The 14951-nt window shown below is 56.9% G+C and overlaps 5 protein-coding genes across 5 annotated transcripts; 1 reads left to right on the plus strand and 4 right to left on the minus strand.

Moving 5' to 3' along the window:
- Positions 1 to 54: 54 nt before the first annotated feature.
- Positions 55 to 2493, minus strand: B0T26DRAFT_722790 (Sodium/calcium exchanger protein-domain-containing protein). The gene is made up of 5 exons (XM_060442603.1): positions 1889 to 2493; positions 1598 to 1809; positions 730 to 1513; positions 508 to 593; positions 55 to 441 (listed from the first exon to the last, which is right to left on the minus strand). Exons 1-5 carry the CDS (start codon positions 2184 to 2186, stop codon positions 352 to 354), a joined length of 1470 nt encoding a protein of 489 aa, XP_060293041.1. The 5' UTR covers positions 2187 to 2493; the 3' UTR covers positions 55 to 351.
- A 2657-nt stretch (positions 2494 to 5150) lies between these two features.
- B0T26DRAFT_654071 (patatin-like phospholipase-domain-containing protein) lies at positions 5151 to 6773 on the minus strand (the record flags this gene model as incomplete). Its single annotated transcript, XM_060438513.1, has 2 exons — positions 5151 to 5603; positions 5637 to 6773. The coding sequence occupies 2 exons, from the start codon at positions 6771 to 6773 to the stop codon at positions 5151 to 5153; spliced, it is 1590 nt and encodes a 529-aa protein (XP_060293042.1).
- A 1524-nt stretch (positions 6774 to 8297) lies between these two features.
- B0T26DRAFT_653273 (prion-inhibition and propagation-domain-containing protein) lies at positions 8298 to 10660 on the plus strand (the record flags this gene model as incomplete). Its single annotated transcript, XM_060438443.1, has 5 exons — positions 8298 to 8367; positions 8436 to 8717; positions 8760 to 9938; positions 9981 to 10375; positions 10445 to 10660. 5 exons carry the CDS (start codon positions 8298 to 8300, stop codon positions 10658 to 10660), a joined length of 2142 nt encoding a protein of 713 aa, XP_060293043.1.
- Positions 10661 to 11151: 491 nt separating this feature from the next.
- Positions 11152 to 12822, minus strand: B0T26DRAFT_653687 (uncharacterized protein; the record flags this gene model as incomplete). Its single annotated transcript, XM_060438477.1, has 2 exons — positions 11152 to 11559; positions 11638 to 12822. The coding sequence occupies 2 exons, from the start codon at positions 12820 to 12822 to the stop codon at positions 11152 to 11154; spliced, it is 1593 nt and encodes a 530-aa protein (XP_060293044.1).
- Positions 12823 to 13382: 560 nt separating this feature from the next.
- Positions 13383 to 14934, minus strand: B0T26DRAFT_653884 (alpha/beta hydrolase fold-domain-containing protein; the record flags this gene model as incomplete). The annotated part of the gene is made up of 2 exons (XM_060438501.1): positions 13383 to 14112; positions 14216 to 14934. The coding sequence occupies 2 exons, from the start codon at positions 14932 to 14934 to the stop codon at positions 13383 to 13385; spliced, it is 1449 nt and encodes a 482-aa protein (XP_060293045.1).
- Between the last annotated feature and the right edge of the window lie 17 nt (positions 14935 to 14951).

The raw sequence follows: 14951 nt of genomic DNA on the forward strand, positions 1-14951 counted from the left end.
AATAGGGGTAGCCACTAGGTGCAGAGTAACTGAACCATTTCACACACCATGTCATTGTAGTCAGGTATACAAAAGTGTATTGCCTGCTCATTCTTACTTTTGATGTTTGCTCTAGCTTATCATACAGCGCAAACTTCCTCAACCACCCATTCTTGCAGACCTGCTTCCTGGGGCTTGGTAATATCCATAGCCGCCATATTTCCTATACAACCCCCTTATTGAATTATTTATAGTACAGACGGATGAACCAAGACAACCAAGACGAGACCCCCAAACACCGAAAAGCAAAAAGAAGAAATTGGTAACCAATAATAAAGGGAATATCGGGATTCTGGCAAAGTGGCCAGTTGTTTAGTTTTGAACCATGGCCAAGACCCTATCGAGGGCCTTGGTTGGGCTAGCCCAAAAAGCAAGCGCAATAATAACGTATAGACCCAGCAACTGTTGCCACACACATTGCGGTCAGTAGACATTCTGCAGATGTATGGCAGAGCGGCAAAAACTCACCATAGCACCTTCAAGGTAGTTGGATTTCCCGTCCTGGACGGTATAGGTGACGATGATAACTGCGACAGCGAAGGCAATAGTTTCAACTGCAAAGAGTTATCAGCACTCCAATGTCTACAAATGGTGCAACCCAGCCATTACGTGGGGGCCAGGCCGGATCACATTTCCCATCCGCAGATCGCAATCTTTGGCTGTGCATTCAAAAGAACAGGAAAAACTTACACGTCTCAAAATGCAATGTCATGGGCTGGCCAATGGCCCAGCCCAGCATGACCAGCGAGGGCGTAACCAGCAGTGCGATCTGAATGCTGGAGCCAATGGCAACGCCCATGGCTAGGTCCATCTTGTTCTTGACGGCCACAACGCAGGCGGTGACGTGCTCGGCAGCGTTACCCACAATGGGGATCAGGATCAAGCCAATGAAGTTCTTGCTGATCTTTCCCGTCGCCACCAGCGCATCGATGCTGTCTACCATGTAGTCGGCGTGGAACGAAATCAGAACCGTGACTGCGACAAGGACCAAAGCAGCGGACCAGGGGCCAAGCAGGGGCTCTTCTTCTTCTTCCTCCTCAGCGACAGCGGTGGCTCCTTCGCCATTGGCGGTTGCAGCGCCGTTTTGCTGCTCCGGCTCGAATAGCTTCTTGTGTGTATGAAGAGCGAAGAACAGATACAGGCAGTACAGGCAAAGCAGGATGATGGAGGTGCCGCGCGAGAGAACCAGGATGCTGTCGGCCTTGTCGTGCGCGTCGGCCTTGTCGAGAACACCGTACAGGGCGGCCGGGATGATCATCGACGCAGATGAGAGGGCCATGAGGGAGCATGTCGTCTGTGCAGTTCCCTGAGCGAAGATCTGCTCGGTAGCACTACCATCTGGTGCGTGCATGTTGTAGATACCTCCCAACAGGAAGCACATGCCCAGTACGAGGAGTAGATTAGAGAGGATTGAGCCTAGCATAGACGCCTGCACGACCTCGATCTCGCCAGCCCTAAGCGCAACGACGCTGACCTGTAACCACGGCGGGGAATTATTAGCCTAGCCCTCGCATTCCATGGCACTCGCATCAGAGGGGCCGTCTCAAGAAAAACGCACAATGAGTTCAACGGCATTGCCAAAAGTGGCGTTGACCAGCCCGCCAAGCGTCTCGCCTAGACGATGAGCTATCTCCTCCGTCGCAAACGAGAGCACGGCGGCGAGCGGGATGATGGCGAAGAAGTTGAGCGAAAATACCCAGACGGCGCCCCATTCCGCCTTTCCAGCGAACAAGCCCAGAGGAACAAAGAGAAGCAGGATGTTGATCCAAGCTATATGGACGCGCGCAATGAGCGCATTAGAACTTGGGCAGCGCAGAAGCTGGAGCAGGCGGGCAGCAGAGATACGTACAACTTAGCAGAGTGACTTTTGTCACATTCCATATGCGCGCGAGGAATTTTACGAGGGGGTTTGAGCTATCGGTGCCAGGGGAGCTCTTTCTATCGAGAAGCAAATGGCGCCAGAAACTGTACTCTCCCGGATCGCGGGAGACGGTGTGCCCTAACAAGGGGCTCTCTTCGTCCATATCGCCGTTGATGGCGTTACCGTTTGTGAACCCGTCGGAGTCCTGGGCCTTGTGACCGCCAATGCGGCGAAACTCTTCGCGGAAGTTGACGTTAACTGTAAAGCGAGTTAAACTGTTGCCCATGGTTGTTTTCTAAGTGCTTGGCAATGATGATTGGCGACACCCTGGTTGTGAAACCTCATGGCGAACCACGACTAAGAGAGTTGGGGTCGTTGCGGTGGTAGCCAAGCACGCTTGTGTATGGAAGGTATTCAGACGGACGGGCAAGGGATTTGACAATTCCAGGCGACGACTGCGCGAACGGAGAGCGGGGAGCCGGAAACGGGATAAAAGAACCAAAATGAGAAATGGAGGCGAGGTAGGCAGTTATTAAGGCAGTAGTAGGTTAAGGTTGTTGGGCCCAAGATATATGGCACAGTTTGAGGGAGGCGGGGGGGGGGGGGGGGGGGGGGGGAGGAAAATGGGCCAAGACTATCTAGTCTCGTGGTGGATGGCGAAGGGAATTCGTCTCCAGAGTGGCACTTACAAACCATTTTGGCTGAGCACGCCCAAAAAGTCTGGGCACCGGGCTCGTCGGATCGTAAAAAAACGCGTCAAATACGTCTCAATAGCTTGGCTGCGGATTTGCGATTTGCAGCCGTCGTAAATGGGGCGGGCGACAGGGAGGGCCTGCCGAGGGCGAACAAAGGGACAAAAAAGACCGAACGTTGATGGAGCTGCAGTCAGGTCACTGTCAGTCGCTGCAGTAAGTTCTGCAGGGGGTTACCATTGATGGGAAGCTCGCAGATGCACAATGGCCCAATTGCCCAATGCACCCTCGTTAGAATGCAACGGCACTTGCAATTGAGTTGTAAAGTTGTAGGGTAAAGGGGGGGTAAGAGAGGGTTGAGTAGCTGGGGCTAGCTACCTAAGGTAGCTCTCACCTTCTCTCGCGCGCAAAGGAGACGGAGACGGGTTGCCCAGCGCGGATTAATGGCAAGCTTAGCTGAGTAACTTTGTTGGTGGCCTTCGAGAGGCTTTGCCCCTTCCAACTCTTATCGTTCGGTTCCTTTGCTCCCAAATCTCGGATTCGGCTGAGCAGGATTGCGTATGTACCTAGAGTACACTTATCACACTGCCGTAACCCGCTGCTGATGTGGTGTCTGTCGGGCGCGGGCTGGTCACGTCTTGTGGTCGCACGGTTTCAATGTTTCGGTCCGGAAATGCCAAGCGTGGCTGTGTCTTTGGTGACTGAGCAATGAGCAGAGTTTTGGTAGGGGGAAGCTTTCTTAGCTTGCTGCGATAGACCGTGCCCGTTCTTGGCCTCTTTTCGTCTGGCCTTCCTGACAGATGTTGGAGACGTGGATCCGCGGGGCAGTTTCCCAACTCAAATACCCTTCTAACTGCGCCGTACCAAGGACGTTGGCCAACGCTTTCGAAACTGTGTTAAGTGGATGTGGCGGCGTGGCCAACTGCGCCGACTTTGCTTGCCTTCTTTTCGAGCCAACAACGAGAATGGAGCAGTCGGGATTCGTGTCAAAACGCGCAAATCTGCCCGTGTGGTCTTGTTCTCGGCCTCTGGAATAGAACCAGAATATAAATGTTTGAAAAATCAGTAATTGCACGAGGTTTCCTGGACTTGTTCAGTTAGCGCGCGCCTGGTCCTAGGTTGTTCCTTTTGCATTGCCAGAGTAACCTCTTCGGGTGGTTGGAAGCTTGTTTTTTTTCGTCTCCTCTTTTTAGCTGGGGTGATATCACCTGCGTCATTCATTTTTCCACCATAGTCTCAAAGAGGATCGCCGCTCCACTTCAGGAGTCTTGCAGCGCTAACAGGACTTGTCGCAAACCCCCACACGTCGTCAATCATCCGTTGCATCAATGACAACGCACTTTATTTCCAAAGGTGTTGCAAACTTAAGGCTAGGATCGTCTAGATGTAGGTAAGCTACCTATGTAAGCAACCGCTTCTGGCGTTGAGCTATGGATTGGATAGATTTCTTTTCTTCACCCACTTTGCACGCTACCTACTCAGCACATTCGTTTCCGTCGATCCCCAGTGCTCTTAGTCACCCAGCTCTGAAGCACATACAGCAAATGCCTCAAAAAGCGGTGAAACTGCTCTAATTAATGTGAGTTCCACTGATGGCTATATGTTGGCCTGTGCAGCAGTGTCTTCTGCGAATGTCCAAAGGCACCTTGACGGCGTAAGGGGTTCCGGGAGGTTGTTGTTGGTTGGTGGAGTAGTCTCAAAACTGCAACCTAACCTGTTGCACTACACTGCAGTCCCTGCAACAGTGGAGTGTGTGTAACCCCATCTCTCATCACTAGATGTGGGGCACTGGAGAGAATCGGAGGCCTCCCAGCTTTCAAACTAGAGCCCGGAGTTTTGGGCCAATCACACGTGCGAAACACCTGCACGTTTCATTCATTTGCGGGCCTGCCCGAAAGTCTGGGAGAGAATGTGGGGGATACCCTACTTAGTGGGTAGATTCGGCCGTTCTGGACCGGGGAGACGGCCGAGACTTGATCAATTTCCTACCCCAACATCGCCGACTCCCTTTTCGTCTGGTGGCCAGCGAGGGTATGGTGCCGGCTTTGATGTCGATTCACGTGCACAGACATAATTTCTTATACATCTCCTCCGGGGCAATACATGTTAGCGTGGGAAGGTGGCAAAGTTAGTGATTAGCGAGATTTCCCTGGAAGATACTATTAGTAACCAACGTACCAAGCTAACATGTATTTCCCCGGTGGAGGTGTACAAGAAGAAAATGCAATGCATCTGATTCCTCGTAGTGTACTTGGACGAACAATAATACAATACAATACAGAGATCTGCCTCTGATGCCTTCCTCGTCTGGAAGTAAACCGAACCCCTTTTTTTGTGGAAAGTCTACCTCGCCGTTCATACTCCGTAAAGGAAGTTACTTTGGTATCCTACAGGCCAGACCGTCCAGGCTAAAACGCCTTCCTTTCTACGCCTTCCGAACTATGCCTTTGCTATGCTCCGAGAAGATAACGAGAAAACAGGCGAGGGAAAAAAGAAAAGAACAAAGACGACAAATGGTTCATAGGGACGCTGGAGAAGCTATTTTTTGGAAGCAATCTTTAGCTGAGGCCGAACTGTCGGCCCTTATCCAACTCCTGCTCCACATCTACCATATTCTTGGACGCCAACCGCACGAGATCGTGTCTCCTGTCGAGGTGGTCGTAGAAGTCTCCTCGGCTGTCGAATAACCTGTCATTGTGGTTCTTGCTGCACTCTTCGTGAAAGCAGTGATAGCGAACGCCGAGGGCAAACGTTTCCCAGCGCGCTGTATTGGCCCTGGCTCGTCGCCGCTTCACCAACATCTCGGCATATCGGCGGAGGTATGCCTTTTGCTCTGCTGACTCGAGCCACTTCTCCGTGGTTTCTTCAATGTGGGAGAGATAGTTCTTCTTGCGCATGCCCAGTTTGACATCGGTCACCTCGAACCTGTGGTACTGGTGGTATGAGCGCCCTTCCTCCTTGCTGATGTCGGCACTCGATCTGCTGCTGCCACCACTGCTCTTGCTGCTACTCTTACTAGTGCCGGAGCTCCCGTTGCCGTAGACAACGCTGCGGAGCTTTTCGTAGAACCAGGCCTGGTGCTCGTCTGTTCCTAGGCTCAAGAGCAGGTCTATAACTGGCTCGCCTCCATCTAGCAAGCTCGTGATCTCCTTGAGCACCTCGAGTGTCGGGTCCCGGATCTGTTTACTGCCATCGACAAAGTGACCTGACCCCAGCTTGAAGGGCTTAAACGAGGAGGTGGCTGGTGTTGTGATGGCCTTGGCCACCTCGGGGATCGATACTAGCTTCTCCGACTCGTCATCCTCCTTGTATGTGCAAAATGCGTAAGGTCGGCGCTCCCTATGCTCCTCGACCTCAGAGCACCAAGCAAGCGTCTGACACTGAAAAGAGTCCTTCCTGAACTCTGACGCGGTAGAGGCCGTGCTGCCTGCCTCCGATGGGGCGACGGCCGAGGAAGTCGCAGAGGAGAGCGCCGAAGCCGCGGCCGCGGTGGCTAACGACCTGGCCGTCGACGTGACGCTGAATTTGGCAAAGGTGTCGAAGAAGGACCTTGTGCGCTTGGTCGGCCATGTATTCCGCTTGCGAAGTAGCGGAAGTTCGATTGAGACGCGGCCGGGCACGTCGTTAGTGAGCGGGATGGCCTTGTGCTGGTTATGGAATTCGGTGGTGCATTCCTCGACGGTCTTCCCGAGCATGCCCAGCATGATGGCAATCAAGCCACCGAAACTCGTACCGGCAACGTAATCGAAGTAGTGGCAAGGCAGGTACTGGCCCTCGCGGTAGACGGCATCGGGGATGGCATCGCGGGCGATGCGATCGGTGTGGGCACTTGACAATGCTGCAGGTTTAAGGGTCTGCTCAATGTGCGCAGCCTCCTTCATCAAGGCACGCAGGATGATAAGGGACGAGTAGCCCTTGATGCCGCCGCCGTCGAGAGTGAGGATAAGTTTTCGGGACCATGGTGTCGATGTAACTTGGAGGTCGGTGGCGAGGTTGGCATCTGATGACGTCCCGGAGCGCGCACCAGGCGAGACATCATTTCTAGTGGAGTCGCCCTCGGGGACTAGGATCGAGACTCGCGTCGGCACCCGCTTCGGAGTCGGCTTGGACGAGCGGAGCGCAGACACGGATCTCGGTAGCTTGAGGGACCCGCTTTCCCCGGGATTGACGACATCTGTCATTCTGTCGAGTTAGAAGAGCGGCAGTCGATCTCGTGGCAGCGCCTGAGGAATTGTCGAGGGGCTGGCTGGAGGGGAGAGGAAATTCGGTGAGGGAAAAGCGCTAAGGGAACAAGGCCGGTAGTTAAGGTATTTGACGGTTTGGGGGCTGAGGCAGCGCTGGATTCCAGTGCACTGTATTCTCGGCCTCCGTCGGTTTGGTGCCTCTGATGGAAAGCTAATGCAGCCCGAACCTAGTGCCGAACCAAGCCTCGTTTGGGGCGGTAATAGCCACCTGACTAGACCACTGGGTGCCCAGGGTCAACGGGTGCTGTCGGTTGCACGCCGTTCAAGATGGAGGGTGCTAGCAAGTTCCGTCAGCGTGGCGACTTCCAGGCAGGTAGGTGGCAGTAGCGGCCGAGCATTCCACCACGTCGGAATGGCACGATCGGCGGCTGCCCGTTACCAACCAACCAACCTAAGCACGGCCACCGTCTCATGTTTTGGCGAGGCTCAGACCGGCATTTCACTATGTCTCCCAGAAGATGCAGTGCTGCATGTCTAGGGTTTCTCATGTGCACTCTCGGACAAATAGAACTGTAGAGTAATGGAAGTCGGCCAGGCCTCCTAGGGCTCAACCTTGAAGTCTTAGGTTCCGTACCGCAGTGGTGGGCCGCATTCGTTAAGTTCCATGCACACACTGCCTCCAGCGCCTCAAAAGGGTCACTTACAAGGCTACCTCATGTTTCAGTGACTCACAGCCTCAAAAATTCAACCCTTCATTCTCCCACTTCGAAGACAAAAAGAAACAAAAAGCACACGATGCAGTGCAATGCTAATTCATAATAATCGGCAATATACAGGTAGAAATTATGAAGAGGCGATTCAGGGCCTCCCTGTCGGTTATGTCTGGTTGTCTGGTCTGGCAGAGATGATGTCTAGCAGCTAATAAATGGAAGGTACGGATGGCTCTTCAAGGCAGGAGGTATGGGGGACCTTGGGGCATCTTACGCTAGCCTAAGGCATACCTTACCTTACAAGGCGAACTACAAGACGGATTTTGACGGCTCTCTGCATCATCTGAACGGTGAAAACCGGACAAGTCGACGGTCGACAGACGCGGCAGACTCAGCCCTGTTGCTGTCGGGCATACGTGATTGGACTGGTCACGTTGGGTGAATTCGCTCGTTCCACAGGACAGGCGCAGGGCGGTCGTCGTCCCGGTCTGTGGAGCACGAGGCGGGTGCTGCTCTAGGCTTCCTCAGGGGCTCATTACTGACCCATCACTATCACTATCACTACAGCGTTACCCAACCCGCTCGAGATCCCTTCAGTTCTATATGCAGCAACGCTTCTTGGCAGATGGATACATTTTTCGACCAACAACCACTGCGTGACTGACCCGATTCCTTGACTGGTCAACAGCTTGTGTCTGGCATTTATCTAGCAAACATCGCCGGGTCCTTGACCTAGGTCGCATGGACACCATTCATACCCTTCTCAAGAGAGACTAGGGTACCGGTAGACGCCGACGAGACTGCCGTGGCCATGGAGCCATTAACAACGGCTGGCGGCATCATTGGGGTGGCCTGGGATGTCTTTGACAATGCCATGCGTCGTACGTTTGTCAGCCCTACTGTACGAATACGGCATGCAGGTGGCTAACCGTGTTACCCGCTTGGCTAGTCTTCAAGTTCTTCAGCGCCTTGGTCGACATGCCCAAGGAGTGCGAAAAATATCGGTTGCAGCTCATCATCGAGTACAACCGCGTCTTGGCCTGGGGAAAGGCTGCCGGTTTTGTCCACGTTCCTGAGGGCGGCTCGCTCGCCGTCACGCTAGGGACCAACGCAACCGAGTTGGTTGGCATCGTGTCCCGGATCCAGTGGCTTCTCGCCGAGTTCAGAGAGCTCAACTCGCGGTACGGGAACGAGCTCAACCCAGAAGCATCCTCGGCCAGCACTAGCAGCAGTGACGCCGGCAAGGACAAACACAGCTCGTCCTCCACCCAAGAAAAGGCAACCGCTTCTGTATCACCGACGGACGTCGACGTCGACGTGGTCAAGCAGGTGTCCAGTCTGGCCGTGTCATACGAGGCCGAGAAAAAGGCACGAAGGCACCGGCGTGGCACCAACCACATCCGCGACTTCCTCGGCAAAGCGGGGAGGAACACCAAGGAGATTGTCACACACCCAGCGCGCGTGCGGTGGGTGGCTGTAGACAAGGAAGAGTTTGAGACTCTGCTGCGCGACCTGCACGTGCTGACAGAACGCCTCCACGAGCTGATGCGTGACTATCGGGGGCGCCGCATCGACGACATCACGGCCAAGACGTACCGCGAGATGATCCTGGCACGCAATGACATCCAGGGCCTAAAAGACATGTTCGACGCCGTCACTAGCCTCATCAACACCTCGTCAAGCACCCGCCGCGAGCGCTACGCCCACCACAACGACAGGAATCTCCAGGATCTAGTGCAGCTGAAGAAGATTAGCCGCACCTCAGATGCTATCCTCTCGCGGCTCAAGGCTCGAGAGAGCAATGGCGGAGGTGACGGCACCAGCGGCGATAACAGCAGTGACGACGTGCAGGCGAGTCTAGAAGACGAGGCAGGCATCACAGTCCGCAAATACACAGAAGAGCAGCTCGCCGAAGATCTAGATTGGAATGAGCCCCCTGACCTGCGCCCCGAGACTCTAGCGCGGCCGCACGGGATTCTGAACACGCACGGCCGTCAGGGCAACATCCCCGTCTGGATCGAGTGGAAAGCCCTTGGCGACTTTGCTCCGGGCTCCGCCAAGGACCAAGAGGCGGCCCTACGGACTGTGGCGCTGGCCGAGATGCTGCATTTGCCCAAGCCCGAGACGCTGCACGCGCCAGAATGCGTTGGCTACTTTGACGACCGCGAGGTGTCGGGTGCTGAGCGCTACGGCTGGATCTTCAAGATGCCCGAAGGCTGCGACTACGAGTCGCGCGTCGTCTCCCTCTATGATTTTCTCCTCCTGGCCGAGGAGGGCGACGACCGGTTCAAACCGACGCTGGCGCAACGTGTCGCCATGGCCAGGGCCCTCTGTTCGACCCTGCTGAACCTCCACGCGGTCAACTGGCTGCACAAGGGCATATTTAGCGACAACATCGTCTTTCACTTCCATGAAGAAACAGATGTCGACGACGAAGACAACGCCGACGGCAGTAGCGGCGAGGAGTTCGATGATGACGACAACTACATAAGAGGCTCTTTCGACCCCGAGAAGCCGGTGCTCTCGGGCTTCGAGTTCTCCCGCCCAGACGGCGGGCAGACGACGCACCGCGATGCCGACACAGTGTGGGACCTCTACCGCTGGCCCAGCATCCAGCGCCAGCCGCCGACGGAACGCAACTCGCGCAAGACGTACGACCTCTACAGCTTGGGGCTGGTGCTGCTCGAAATTGCGCACTGGCGGCCGCTGCACCGCATTCTGAACCTAGGCGGCACCAGCCACAACAGCACCAGCAACGGAGAAAACAAGGAGAAGAAAAGGAGGAGAGGCGGAAGAACTCCTCTGGCAGTCCCCCTCGAGCAATCCAAACTCGTGCGCGACTGGCTCCTCGGCTTGCCGACACCTCCACAGCACCCCGCGCCGTTCCTTGTCCCTCCCGAGAATGACAGCGGCAGCGGGATGCCAGGGGACGGCAAGAAAGCCAAGAGCAACAAGAAGAACACGGCAGCCCCGAGCAACCCGCTCGCGGAGCTGCGCCACCTCGTCGGCGACCGCTACTGCAGCGCCGTGACGCGCTGCCTCTGGGCGCACGGCGCCAGCGGCTTTGGCGTCGACGAGCTGGCCGAGCAGTCCAACGACTCGCGCGTCGGCATCGAGCTGCAGCAGGCCTTTACCGAGTTCGTCGTCGAGGAGCTGGCGTCTATCCAGCTTTGAAAATCGTGGTGTGGATGGGGTTTTCTCCATTTGTCTGATCCAAATCGTACTTGCTTGTGGGGGTTGGTGGAAATGATGGACGAATACGACTGTGATGTGAGACGAACGGCACGCCAATATTAATATGATGGGAGGCTTTTATGGGACGGGCATGGTTTACAGCGGCCAGGCATTGTTGGCAGATTTATGTAGACGACCTCTGATGAATATGTCGTCTTGCGAAATACCCCGTTCCTGGAGTTGTGAATCGTGGATATTTTCCTAATGAATTACGGTGGTTTGTACAAGAATAAGATGTGCTCGTTCCGTCAGTGAAACCTTTTATACAGTCTATCTGTTCTAATTCCGTATATCGAAACTGATTCGCAAGTATCGTACAATGAATGACTCAAGGGAATATACAGGCTACCGCGCCCAATCTCTCTGCTCGTATTTACTAACCTCCTTTACTTTCCCTTTTTGCTTCTACACCTAAACCCATCTTGCTCAAATCACTTCTTCTCCTCCCCGGCCTTGTACTTCCACCCGGCCCCGCGGTGCAGCATGTAGTCGCGGCTGCGGATGCTCTGGTAGATGCCCCACAGGCCGCCGACGGGGCGGACGCTCTTGAGCCAGCTGCGCCTGCGGTGCGTCTGCGCGTCGGCATCGACTTGCACCTTGTCCCAGACGCTCGGCAGGCTCGTGGCCTTGTACTTGGACCGCAGCGCATCGTACCACGCCCGCCCGCCGTACATGCGCCAGAACTCGGCCGGCGGGTAGTACGTGTGCGCGTACAGCCACTTCATGCCGCCAAGATCGCGCACGCGCGCCTCGAGCGCCCGGTTCTTGGCCACGAAGTCGGCGGGTTGCGAAGGGCCCCAGCCCCACACGCCGACGTTGAGCATCATGGAGTCTTCTTCCTGTTGTTGCGTGGTGGCGGGGGGTGCTGTTGTTGTGGTGGTGGTGGTGGTGGCGGTGACGGCGGCTTCCTCGTGGACAGTGGGCTGAGGCTTCTCGGCGCTGCTGCTGGTGCTGGTGCTTCCGGCGGGCGTGGTGGTGAAGGGGTGGAACGTCGGCGGGGCGCGCCGCTGCAGCGGACACAGCCACAGCGGCCAGATGTCGAGCTCGCGGGCCGTATAGTCGACGAGGGCCTCGGCCATGGCGAAGGGCATGGCGATGTCCTGCACGACGAAGCGGGCGCTCTCGCCGGACCCGTGCAGCGCGCGGTACATCATGCGCGTGTGCAAAAAGTCGTCGAGGAACCACCGCGTAAACCGGTTGAACGGTACCATCCAGAAGTACTTGAACGCGGCCGCGCCGACCCAGAACCCCCCCCTGTCGTAGCGGAAGAGGTACTCGGCGAGAGGAATATAATCAACAACCGCGGAACTTGGCTTATTAGATGCCGTGGTGCCAGTGGCGTCAGCAGTGCGCTCCTTGGCGTGCAGATAAAACCAGGGGTCCCACGCGCCGCTGAAGGTTTGCGGCTTGACGCCGTCGGGGGGGTTCTCGTCGGTCAGCGTGCCCGTGATGACGACGCCGTGGTCCTTGCTGAAGAGGATGCCGTCGACGTAGTCCGTCGCCGGGTCGCGCACGGCCTCGCGCACGGCAGCCACGGCCTCGGCCACGCTCGACGTGCGGCGGTAGCTGGTGCGCACGAACTTGCGTGCCTTCATCAGGCGGAGCTCCAGCAGGGTGGCGACGCCGAGGGTGCCGACGGCGCCAGCGGCCCCGCGGAAGAGGTCTGCGCGCTCGTCGCTGGGGGCGCCGCTGACACGGTGGACGCTGCCGTCAGCAAGAACCATCTCGACGCTCTCGACGTTGTCGTCGAAGAAGCCGTGGCGGAAGCTGCTGCTCTCGCCCGCCGTGCCGGCATAGCCGCCGCCGGCGGTGATGCCGGGGAACTCCATGACGACGGGCGGCACCAGGCCGTGCGCCAGCGTGGCCTCGACGAGACGGTCCATGGGCACATTGGGCTCGACCAGGGCGGTGCGCTGCACGGGGTCGACCGACAGCACATTCCGCAGCTCGCTGATGTCGACGACGCGGGCGCCGGGGCCGCGGGCGGGCCGCGTCGAGTTGGTGCTGCCGTGAAAGATTCGGTACGGCTCGGAGCGGTCAAAGAAGCCGCGCACTGTGGTGGCGATGCGCGCCACGGCAGCTGCGTGCCGTTCTATGGCCATTTTTTTCTTCTTTTTTTATTCTCTTTGGAGGGGGAGAGGGTCTTCACTGATGGTCGGTCCGCCTTTGTCTTTCCCACAACCCCATGTGCTAGTCCAAAGTTCCTCTTCAAAGCTGCGACAAGGAAAGAGTCGTAATGTGTTGGCACTGAGCAAGCCAAGTCGCTGCTTGCGTGTGGGTCCCTAGCAAACATTGAAATGGCACTAGGAGCACGATCCATGTATGCATCCGTATTCCGAAGTCCGCGCTGCGTATTTTACGCCCCTGCAAGTGTGAGGAAGGTGCGATATCACCAGATGGTACTAATATGCCGGAAAATACAGAGCATCATGATGAATGGGGAATTTTAAATTCAGTTTCTAAAATCTACTGATTTTCTCTTCTTTTTCCGACCCCTTACAAGGCTACAAGCTGTACAATACCTCCCAACACCGGAAATCCATCTGCAATCAATAAAACAGGCCACAATAAATCACAACTGCCATCTCTGGAATCTCTCAAAATCTATCCCATGTCCCAGTTGCCATTTTATCTGGGGTGGGAGACAGACATGAAATGAAAATCATGCCTTGACGAGACCGAGGCCCGAGTCCCTTACCCAGCCCATCTGCAGCCGCACCTTCACGCGCTCCCGGAAGTAGTCGAGATCGTACGGGGCCAGCGTGTCCGGGTCGAGGTCGACCTCGGCGAGCGTCTTGGCCTTGATTGTCACGAAGCTGCTGCGCACGGCGGCCGGGGCCTCGACGACCCTGTTGATGAAGCCAGCCCAGCCGTCCATGCAGCGCCGCGTGACGTCGATGTCCGGGAAGACGACGGCGAAGATGTGCGGCATGGCCTCGTACTCCTCGAAGACGACCGGCACGCCGTCTTCGTGGAGGCGCGTGGCCGTGAGCTTGTCCTCGTCCGCCACGAGCTCCCAGCCCGTGCAGATGTAGGCAGGCGGGGCGCCGGCCCAGCTGCCGGCGGGCGCTAGCAGCGGCGACACGAGCGGGTGCATCACTAGCCTGTCTTCGGCGTACATGGTCGTGCGCGGCGGGTTGGCCGGCCACGCCGCGCACGCTGGCCGCCCCGCCTCGACGTCGACTTGCTGCTCCAGCGTCGGCAAGTAGTCGAAGGCCGCGTTGCTCTTGCACGACGGCGAGCTGACCGTGATGTCGGCCCATGGCGAGTTCATGGCCATACCCGCCGGCAGAGGCACGTCCCTTTGCTGCCCTTGCCATAGCACCTGTGCCCCTTGGCGCTTGAGCTCGAGCAGCGTCTGCACCAACGCCATGCTGAGATGTGCACCTGCACTGTTTGCGTTGCGGGTTCCGAGGTTAGCATTCGCCCAGCAGGAGAGGGTAAGTGGGCGGCACACGTGCAAAGATAAAGTCTGCCGAAGGGGAAGAAACTCACCTGTCGCCGCACAGGACAATATGCTCGGGCCGTACAGGCTCATGGAAGGCATCTGGGGCGGGGTAGAGGAGCCCGAGGTAGGAGGAAAGGGCGTCCATCAGTGCTGCCGGGAATGGGTTCTGCGGTGCGAGGCGATAGGATACCGAGTAGCACCGGCCGCCCGTCAGCTTGGCGAGCTTCTGGTTTAAAGGTCGGTAGTTCGATGGCTCCATGATGCAGTAGGCGCCTCCGTGGAAGTAGAGGACGGTCACGGGGGTTTTGACCTCCTTCATCATCTCGGCGTACAGCTCCTTCTCTGGCAGGGCCGGCGGGTCCGAATCGTCCTTCGCGTTGGCTCGGTAGCCCGTCCATTCTGCCGCGACCGGGACCGGCTCGGGCATTCTCGAGCGGTCCATCTTGGCAATCTCCGGAGTGCTTAGCCCGTCGATGGCGCGCGCAACGGCCCCCGCGACGTCGGACTCGGCCGGCACCGGCACGCTGTATTTGCTGATCCATATCTTGCCTTTGACGGGGATGTCGATGGCGAAGAAACTCTGAAGCGTCGTCATGCTTGGCGCGGGCGTGGCGGCCAAGAAAGAGCGTATCACGGCAACGGAGAGCTCGACACGCAGCGTCTGGTACTTGGATGCCTCGGACATGCGAAGCATGTGCAGCAAGGCCACCTTGGACGCAAGCGGCACTTTGCTAAGCACCGCGAGAATGATGGATAATTGGACCATGGCTGCTGGCGGCGGCG

Source organism: Lasiosphaeria miniovina (assembly GCF_030549165.1).
Source record: "Lasiosphaeria miniovina strain SMH2392-1A chromosome Unknown B0T26scaffold_6, whole genome shotgun sequence".
Classification (NCBI taxonomy): domain Eukaryota; kingdom Fungi; phylum Ascomycota; class Sordariomycetes; order Sordariales; family Lasiosphaeriaceae; genus Lasiosphaeria; species Lasiosphaeria miniovina.

What these genes read in the sequence shown, in the direction of transcription:
- B0T26DRAFT_722790 (XM_060442603.1), bottom strand. Translation starts at nt 2,186, where the DNA reads ATGGGCAACAGTTTAACTCGCTTTACAGTTAACGTCAACTTCCGCGAA. An exon ending in GCAATGCCGTTGAACTCATT is followed by an intron (nt 1,514 to 1,597) that starts GTGCGTTTTTCT and finishes CCGTGGTTACAG; the next exon opens with GTCAGCGTCGTTGCGCTTAG. An exon ending in ACTACCTTGAAGGTGCTATG is followed by an intron (nt 442 to 507) that starts GTGAGTTTTTGC and finishes GTGTGGCAACAG; the next exon opens with TTGCTGGGTCTATACGTTAT.